The 10,091-nt window shown below is 35.3% G+C and overlaps 2 protein-coding genes across 2 annotated transcripts; both read left to right on the forward strand.

The window, feature by feature from the left end:
* The first annotated feature begins 424 nt into the window (after positions 1 to 424).
* Positions 425 to 6,838, forward strand: LOC112529381 (vesicle-associated protein 1-2-like). Its single transcript, XM_025140648.1, has 8 exons — positions 425 to 567; positions 671 to 741; positions 893 to 974; positions 1,970 to 2,085; positions 3,874 to 4,047; positions 4,328 to 4,369; positions 5,540 to 5,617; positions 6,495 to 6,838. The coding sequence occupies exons 1-8, from the start codon at positions 516 to 518 to the stop codon at positions 6,603 to 6,605; spliced, it is 726 nt and encodes a 241-aa protein (XP_024996416.1). The 5' UTR covers positions 425 to 515; the 3' UTR covers positions 6,606 to 6,838.
* Positions 6,839 to 7,513: 675 nt separating this feature from the next.
* On the forward strand, positions 7,514 to 8,930 carry LOC112529872 (small heat shock protein, chloroplastic). Its single transcript, XM_025141294.1, has 2 exons — positions 7,514 to 7,849; positions 8,380 to 8,930. Exons 1-2 carry the CDS (start codon positions 7,627 to 7,629, stop codon positions 8,799 to 8,801), a joined length of 645 nt encoding a protein of 214 aa, XP_024997062.1. The 5' UTR covers positions 7,514 to 7,626; the 3' UTR covers positions 8,802 to 8,930.
* The last annotated feature ends 1,161 nt before the right edge of the window (positions 8,931 to 10,091 follow it).

The following is a 10,091-nucleotide window of genomic DNA, read 5'->3' on the forward strand; positions in this document are numbered from 1 at the left end:
AGTATTTCTAATTCTCTTTGTGCATCTCTGTCTGTAGAACTCCTATTAGGAAACGTGAAAATGGAGCCATTAATGATAATGTTGTTTACAAAATCACGTGAACCAAGATCATAAAATCGATTTTGATCAGGTAAAAAACAAAAAAAATCGTTAAAAAAAACGGAAACCCTCTCATTTAACAGATTTTTTTTAACGTTCGTTAGAGCTGGCGACCAAATCTAGATGTGTTTACAAACCACGATTATTATCTTATAATTTAAAAACTATAGGGACTAAAAATGTAACGTTTGACAAAATATAGGAACTAAAAACGTAATATACTCTTTTGCAAATTTCCAAACAAAACAGAGGTCCAAGAAATCGTATTGTGAAAAGTCAAACCTCCATCAGCATCGATCTCTCCGTTTTCATATTTCATATAAAAACGACTTTTCCACAACCACCCTCTTTCCATTTCAATATCTCCCTTTTTCCCCAACAACCCAGATTTCAATTCCAACATCTCGATTGCAGAAATGAGTACGGGGGAACTCGTCAGCGTTGATCCTGTTGAGCTCAAATTCCCTTGTAAGTTAATCCAATCGCATCATCCAATTCATAATCTAAATTCAATTTTGTTTTTGTTCAAATCTAATTCATGATTGTTTTTTGTTTTGTCCCATGAAATTAGTTGAATTAAATAAACAGATCTCTTCTTCGCTTCAATTAACCAATAAGACCGACAATCATGTCGGATTCAAGGTACAAAATTGTTGCTTTTTCGGTTTTCTTATAATTCTATAAGATCGCGTTATGATCTCATTGTACGATTTTGGTTTCTGGTATTTATTTGATCTCGAGTCGACTATGGATTTATGATTTCTATAACGTTTTTTTGATGCGAATTATTCAGGTGAAAACGACGAATCCGAAGAAGTATTGTGTTCGTCCCAACACCGGAGTTGTTTTGCCTCGATCAACATGTGAAATCATGGGTGCATTATATATTCCCTAATTTAGTTTTTCTTTTTGATCTATTATTCCGTTGATGTTCTTTCTTAATTTTTTTTTCTATGATGATTTCAAATTTTCAATCCGTCGTGTTTTTAAAACATGAGTTCTTGTTTGAGTTCAGCTTCTCTGACGACCATATCCAAATTCAGAATTGAAACTAACAGTGTATTGAAAGTAGCTGTTTAGATTGGCTTAATTGGCAACTAGTTTCTGATTATCCTGAATTAAGAGTTTCAGAAAGTTTAAGCTGGATTAATGAGGCTTGGCTGGGACTAAATGGGTTTAACTATTAATTGCATAGATTAATACAATGGTTGGGTAAAGTTGACAAATTAAGTCAACCAAATTCGAAAATTGCATAGTGCAAACTAAGATAAGCTTTTCTATGCTTTTGTAGCCAAATTACTTGTCTAATTTAAAACAATCAATCATTAGTTATATGCCTAAATGCAAATAGGGTGGCTAATTATTGTCCAAATAAGTTAGATTTAAAAAAGGTGGGGTAACTGATCCTACTTTTGAGTGGGAAATTGGAGGTCAGTTTGGTTTGCCGAAAAATAATTATGTTTGTATTAAGATGCACTGCCTAATGTCGCTTAAGCAGCCACTTAATCCCTTAATAGTCTTTTAAGTGCCACAAGGTGAGTCGATTGTCTAGTTTTGCGTAATGTTGTTCAAAATACTGCAAATTACTTTAATTTATAATAAAATTCTTCATCTCAATCGAAACAATGTTCATTTATATCATACTACTTGACAAAGTGAGATCTTCTTATGTTCTTTCTTGAGCAATTTTTATCCCCTCTTTTCGTACACTTGCAAAAGCTGGAGTCTTCTCTAAAACAACCACTTTACTCTTTGGGGTAGAGGTCAGATCTCCATACATCCCCAGACCCCACCTCCAGGTGGGACATACTGGGTTTGTTTGGTTTGATTTAGTTTAAGGTTTGTTCGTTAAATGTGTGGTTTGCTACAGTAACAATGCAAGCTCAGAAAGATGCTCCTCCTGACATGCAATGTAAGGACAAGTTTCTCCTTCAGAGTGTAGTTGCAAGCCCAGGAGCAACCCCAAAGGACATCACCCCTGAAATGGTAAGAAATATGTTTCCAGTTAATTGTTGCATGATTTTTTTTGTTCGAGTGGTCAAGAATTGAGATCTAAGGGATGGAAGCAATGATAGGGACCTGAAGGAACTAAGGGGGTGTCTGATTTTGGGTTAATGAGCTTAATGGACTTATAGCTTAAATCATTAAGTTAAACATATTCGTTTGATTATGGCTTAATGCTAAACCATGGCTTAATTTATTGAGCCAACTAACATTGCATTTACCCATTAGGCCAATCTTTTTTCCAAAAATACCCTCTTTTCCCCCTTTTCTGGTTCTTCCATTTATGCAAATTCTTTTCCCAATTGTCTTCTTTGGCCAAATATTTTATTGTTGTTTTATTAATATCTTATCCACATTTATCAAATTTGATCGAATGTTGTTGAGTTATAAATATTGTTTTAAAAAAACTAAATTTTGATGTGTTGTTGAGGTTAAACTTGTAATTTATGAAAATAAACAATAATTTTATCTTGATTTATACAGACAACTTAATTACTATAGCTGGCTTGATGAAAAAAAATCAAACAGTCCCTAAGCTTGTCTATCCAAAATTGACAATAGTTAACAGACGAACTAATACATCTGAGTTGTATATGGATTTCAACAAGCTGAAGAGCCCAAATCAGGAGATTCCATAGGGTTGAATGGCATGTGGGGTGCTAGTTAAGATCATTTTAGGCATGATAAGAAGTAGATTACAGACGTTTAGGATCCATAATGACCATAATCTGTATGAAACTTTCTGAGACACTGATTCTAATTTTGGCTGTTGTTTGTTTTTCTTTTCTTCCGTTTTGTTTGGGCATCTCTGATGTCATAGTAGAGAGACTTCTTGTGATTCCTTAGAGGGTATGCTCTTTCGTTCTCCTATGCTTTAGTTTGATCCAAAAAAGATCTTTTTAAGTTCATCTACTGCCCCTTAACTTTATGGCGATTCTGCAAAAAGGGTATGACGCCACCCTCTGCAGTGCCCCCACTGTGCCGGTTCCATGACTATCATGGGGAAGGTCAATAGATTGTCCCAAGGGCAGATGGGTGGTGTCTGGAGTTGAACCCGAGACCTTCTACTCATTCTGCAAGGATGCCCACTTTCTTACCCGCTAGGCCAAAGCTGTTGGGACTATGGTGCCTTAACTTTTATGTCACTGGAATTCTGTCTGCTATATCTATGCTAAATTATAAAGCATTTAAGGTTTACCTCTTAAAAACTCCTAATTTTTTAAGAACACAAGTATTAAATATACAAATCAATAACGCATACAAGATCTTCCATTTTTTGTTAATATTCATATTTTCTTCTTCTTTAATGTTAAGAACATAGTTTTTGGAACCATCTACTATCCTTCCTTCCCAAATATAAGATCAATCAACCTAATAAACAATAGAGTATTTGAGATTTTGGAAATTTCATCTTACAATTCATCCATTTCCAAAAAACAAAAATTGTAAACAGATGAATTTAAATAGTTTACAATTAAAATTTACATTCTGCTTGCATCGCACAGGTACACTTCTAGTTTATAGTAAAGTGCTTCTGATTTTATAGTAAAGTGCTCTGATACCATATCAAGAAAGTTCGAGAGAAACCTTTTCAGATTGTGATTTCACTGAATTGATCTCAAAATACACAAGGCTTCCTATTTAATATATCTAATCACCGAATTAACAAAAAGAAAACTGAAATTACAGAAATACCATTTCGTCTTGATAGAATTCATCTTATCTTTTGATGAGTTGAAGAATTTTTACTTGTAGTGCTTTTTGTAACAGTTCGCTAAGGACTCAGGGCGAGTGGTGGAAGAGTGCAAATTGAGAGTGGTATATTTTCCTGCGACCCCATCAACTTCAGCAGCCATTGCACAGGGAACAGTAGACGACGTGTTTTCACCGAAGGCATCACCGAGGGCATCAGTGATCGATAGGGGGAATTTGAGTGGCACTGAGGTTGCCTTTTGGTTTGTGAAATTGCTTTTTTTTGGGAAGGGTGTCCCAGGCTATGCCTAGACTAATCCTGGCAGATTATGATTGCAAGAAATCAGTTTTGATAAATTCAGTAGCCACAATTGCTGTGGACACCTGGAACTGAACCAAGGGCAGATCCCTCTGGGCCTCAACCACTACGCCACAACCCTTGTGGTTGAAGCTGCTATTGTTCTTGATTCTCTTTATTTAACTTTGATCATGTTAGACCAATTTCTTATTTCTTTTTTGATGATTATTGCAGGCTTCAAGAAGATATGTGGATTCTCATGACAAATCCTCGGAGGTGAGTTGATTTTTAGCAATTTTTGTGGCAAAAATTATTCTCTTATTATCATAAATTTGGTTATTTTGATTTTTCTTGGGGCTATTTTTTTTTGAAGTATATAATAATTATATACGGTAAATGCAACACATAAACTCATACACCCTCCTGACATCTTGGGAGGCAAAAGGCTCAAATACAGCTAGGCCAGGCATAAGGCCCTGACTTTGTGGGACTGAATTTTGGTTGTCAAGTAATTAGCTTTATGAAATGTTTAGCATTTCTATTAGTTGCATGTCCAGCAGATTCTCCAAAATGGAGAAATTGGAGATTTTGGGCATATATTTGCTCCAATGGCTTCTCCAAAACTTTCTCCAATATGGAGAAAACATGAGAGGGTGTAAATTTCTCCAAATTTGGAGAACTCCCCAAAAATAATTACAATGAGAGAGAAACATTTTTTAATTATATTCACACCAATAGGAATCTTTGGTGTGAAATGTTTATGAGAGAAATAATATTTTATTATATATACTAATTATTTGATAATGTAATTAATGTTTTAGTCTCCAAAATAGAGGATCTGTTGGAGATTAATGTATTTTTTTTTTTGGAGATTTTGAGTTCTGGATTTTTTTGGAGTTTTTCAATTTATGAGTTCCACATATCTACTGAGGTTTGTGGGTCCCATTTAAATCAACAAAGATTTCTTAAGGCTATGGGTCTTCATGGAAACAAATGCTCTACTCTTTGGGGTAGAAGACTCGTTTGTGTACATCTCACATCCTAGACGCCACCTCTTGATAGGATATATTGGGCTTGTTTTGTTTGATTTGTTATTTGAATCAATAGAGATTGGATCCACAAAATGCTTACTTCTAACTTGTTTTTCAAATTTCAACACTCACTTTGTTGCTTTCAAGTTCTTTCCTGAATGCTCTTCTTATGCTCTTTTTCTGCAAACTCTTTGAGCAATCTTTATCTGCACACCATGAACAAGCCCAGGGTCTTCACCGAACTGCTCTACTCTTTGGGGTGTAGGGAGGTCAGGTCTGCATACATCTCAACCAGTCAGACCCCACCTTTGGGTGGGATATACTAGGCTTGTTGGTTTCATTAGTTTTTAGATTGGATCCACAAATTGGTGGATACGAATGAGTTAGTTAACCATGCTCATGGATTTTTTTTCAGGTGAGAGCCCTTATTTCACAGTTGACAGATGAGAAGAATGCTGCTATTGAACAAAGTAACAAAATTCGAAAAGAATTGGTGAGTCGTTCTTTTCCCTTTTTGCCCTTTCATAATCCATCCTTTAGAAGTCCTTTTGATAAATCTTGTCGCAACAAAACTTTTTCATAAGCCAGTGGCCTTAACCGAAACAGCCTCTCTACCCCTTAGGGTAGAGGAAAGATTTGTCTACATCCTATCCCTCCCAGATCCTAACTTTAGAGTGAGATATACTGTATATATTTGGTCTAGTTCCTGTCATAATCCGCCCTCATCCATTCCATCACAGACCCTGCTCTCTAGCGAGATATGCTGTATATGTTTGGTTTGATTCCTGTCATAATCCTCGTACCTAGGGATGGAAACGGGGCGGGTGTATTGGGCGGGTAATTCATCCCCGCCCCCGCCCTGACTAATCCCCGAGGGTTCAGGAAACCCGTCGGGTACCCGTTTAGTATAAAAACAATGTATTTTAAAATTAAAATCATAATAAATAATTATTGGAAATCAAATATATTTGTCATTTAACAATACATGTATACATATATATTTATTTATACACTTACTATATACATATATTAAATAAAATAAAAAAGTTTATAGGGTCGCATTAGGGGCGAGTAATGCCATCCCCGCCCCCACCCGATCCCCGCTTTTTCAGGTATGAAATTAAATCCCCCTCCCCGCCCCGCCGAGGTACCCGCCAAAGCGGGGAATCCCCGCCCAGTTAGGGTCGGGTACCCGCATGTACCCGCCCCTATGGGTACAATTTCCAACTTTAATCCTAACTTTCAGACCCTACTTTCGAGTGAGATATACTATATATGCTTGGCTTGGTTCCCGGCATAATCTCTCCCTGACCCTACTCTGGAGTGAAATATACCGAGTATGTTTGATTTTGTTTGATTGTGATGAACAGGAAGTCTTGAGGCAAGCAAGCAACAAAAGCGAAGGGGGTGGCGTGTCTTTGATTGTTGCAATCATCATTGCGTTGATTGGGCTGATTCTCGGGTATATCATGAAGAATTAATTCGATATCCGTCGAGTAGAAATTTCTTTTCTTTCCTTAAATGGTCATAATTGATGTAGGAAAGGGAAGAAATTCATGAGTGGTTTGTTTCACTTCTTTTTTATCCCTAAAAGTAGTCTTATGATCATTAGAAGAGAAACTTGTAGTTGCAAAAATCTGGTAAACATTGCATTTGATGCTGTTATCAATTCTTTTGTTAAGCTAAGAAAATTAGTTTGGTGGTGGTTCTTTTTGTAACCGTAGGTTTCCGGTCCAACTTGCTTGCATGATTAATCCATGTACAAAAAAACCCGAGCCCAAAAAAGTGTGGGCTTGGCAAGCCGAGGCTTCGCATGCCTTGACGCCCGATCAAGCCTAATATTTTATGAACGAACCCGGCATGTGAATTGATTTATTTGTCAACTTTATGTCATTTTCTATATCCATTTACTTTAAAATGTATTATTTAGTATTAATTAAATAACAGATAATTAAACAATGATTGTTACTAATAATTTCCATCATACAACATATTTTATAATATTATATATTAATTAAATAAGTTTGAAATCAATATTTATAAACAAAGTTTAATAGTAATTATTTCGAATTCACATTTTTATTGCTATAAATGTTTGAGAAAAATCTACAAAAACTAAATGGACTTCAATATTTATAATGATTAAGTCTTTAAACAATTTTTTAAAACAAATAAATTATTAAACATTTTAAAACCATAAATAACTCCTTAAACTTTTTAACACTTGTTAAAATAACTCCTTACACATTTTAAAGATAAATAATTTAAAAAATCGAACACTATTTAAAAGAAAATAAAGCGGATAGAGCCTTCCAGATGCTTCGTCATTTGTCTACGGTTTTTCCAGGATCTTCTACACTTACCTTTTCTCTGTATATAAAAGCCTGCTCTACTTCATAACTCCGCCACGTAAGTAACGAGCGTCGTCACAATCCGAAAAAAAGCGTCCGATATAATCCTCGCTGCATTCGTCGCCGACGATAGTCATCTACCACCGGAGAAATGGCTACCTCCGTCGCTCTCAAGAGAGGCATCACTGCAGTTACTCCTCTCAACAGGCTTTTTGCTCCAATCCGTTCCGTCTCTGCCGCTCCTTGCCTCCGACGGTCGTTCAATACTGATTCCTCTCAGGTTTCCGCTTATGAAGATTTTAATCGAAGCGTTGATGCGGATCGCCGTCCTGATTCGTCCGTCTATCGCCGCCGTGACAACGATTTCTTCTTAGGTGAGTTGCGTGTTTTAACTATTGATTCTTCGCCTGAAACCTGAGAGCGGTAGATCCTGACCAAATGGAGAAGTTCATTCACTAGTTCTTTCTGTTTCCCTAAATTAAATCGTTATAATAGGTCACTGGATTTCTCAACTTAACGATTTCGCATTTTATGTTCGTTTGTTTCAGCAGCTTCTGTTCATCCTGGCTTTGTTTTTGACACTATTCTATCGAATTGCTTATGAGATTTGTTTTGCTGTTATATGTAACTTAATTCATACATTTTTAGTATCTATTTCATGAATTCTGAAGGTTCCTCTAATAATATTCTGCATGTTTAACGATTTTGGATTAAATTTATCGGTTTTCGTATTTTATGTTCGTTTGTTTCAGCAACTGCTCTACATCCTGGCTTTATTATAAGAATATTCAATCGCATTGCTTACGAGATTTGTTTTGCTCTCTTTGATTCATACATCTTCTGTTTGTACTTCATGAATTCTGAAGATTTACGTGTTAACGTTCTGTACGTGTAACGATTTCAGATCTGTTTGATCCAATCTCTCCGACGAGAAGCCTGAGCCAGATACTCAACATGATGGACAAATTCGTGGACAATCCGTTCATGTCCGCATCTCGTGGAATAGGATTCGGACCAAGGAGGTCATGGGACGCAAATGAAAACGAAGAGACTCTCAGCCTACGGTTTGACATGCCAGGCCTGGACAAAGACAATGTCAAGATCTCTGTCGAACAGAACACACTAATCATCAAAGCGGAGGCGGAGAAGGAGTCGGAGGATGATGATGAGCCGCCGCGGAGGTACTCTTCGAGAATCGATCTGCCGATGGATGTATACAAGCTGGAGGAGATCAAGGCGGAGATGAAGAATGGTGTGCTGAAAATTACGGTTCCGAAAGTGAAGACAGAGGAAAGGAAAGAAGTGAGGCAGATTCAAGTAGAGTGAATATGAGATGGTTTTAGTTGGAGTAGAAAATAACAAATGGTTTTTGTGCTAATTGTGGTCAATACTTGTTGAATTTGCTTGTACTGAACTTCTTTGATTTGCATATTAATGGGTTTGTTCTACTAAAAAGTGTCGGAGAAGATTTTGAAAGAAGGTTCGTTTTTACTATAATTGCAAAATTGAGCAAGTATTTTGTAGTATAATGAGACTAATAATCGTACTTACTAGTAGTTTAAAGGTCTTGAATACCTTTTGTGACTATCTTTAACTGATTACCTTTCATGAAATGATTGGGTACAAAGTTTCGATATCTGGGAAACCGACCGACCAGATCATTTATCTGTGGTTGGATTTTGTCAATCAATCTAATCAAATTCAGTTAACATTGTATAACCGATTCAATCCAACGCAATATATGTTTGGATCATTCTGGTTTTATTTATTGGATATTTGGATAATACAATCGAATTGAATCTTTAAGGATGATAATTTAATTTAATTTGTCAAAACAAATTCTAATTTAAGCAAATTAAAAACAAATTAATTGAATGATAGTTTATTTAAGTTAATTGAATAATGGTTGGATATGATGGAATGAGGATGATTAATTGGATGTTGGCCGAGTCGGTTTGATTTGAATATGTTTTGTTCAACCGATTCAAATTAGATGTTGAATTTTTCAATCCGATTATATCCAAGTTAATATAGATATTCAATTATTGTCGTTTGTTTTTAATTTGATCAGTTTTGAACTGATAGAGTTTCTGCATATCCATAATTGAAAGACCGTGAAATTTAAAAAAAAAAGCAAAATATTGAACTTTTCATATATTAAGAGAATTCGAAAAAGTTGCATCGTATTATTTAAGTAATTATTTTTATTTTTAATTTGATATGATTTTTTGTTGGTAATCTTATAAGGTACTAAAATTATGGCTTTAATTTTCTACGAGCTTATAAGATCCTAAGAATATAAATACTAAATTCGATTTTAAAAATGGAATCCCTCTCTGATTTAATGGGTTTTCTTTTCTTTTCTTCCTATCCAACTGAATTTGGATTCTAAGAGCACCCACATGGGGCTTGCAAATAGATTGCAAAAGCAATTGCAAAAATGCAATTTTGTGCCACATAGGATTTCACTTGCAAAATTTGCAAGTCAATTTGCAAGCCACATGGCCCACTCACTTCTCTCCAATTTTATTTTTTTTTCTTTTAATTATTTAAATAAACTATTTTTATACAAAACAATTAATTTTATAAATTAATAATGTTAATATATTTTTAATT

This window comes from Cynara cardunculus (assembly GCF_001531365.2).
Source record: "Cynara cardunculus var. scolymus isolate 2C chromosome LG 16, CcrdV1, whole genome shotgun sequence".
Lineage (NCBI taxonomy): Eukaryota > Viridiplantae > Streptophyta > Magnoliopsida > Asterales > Asteraceae > Cynara > Cynara cardunculus.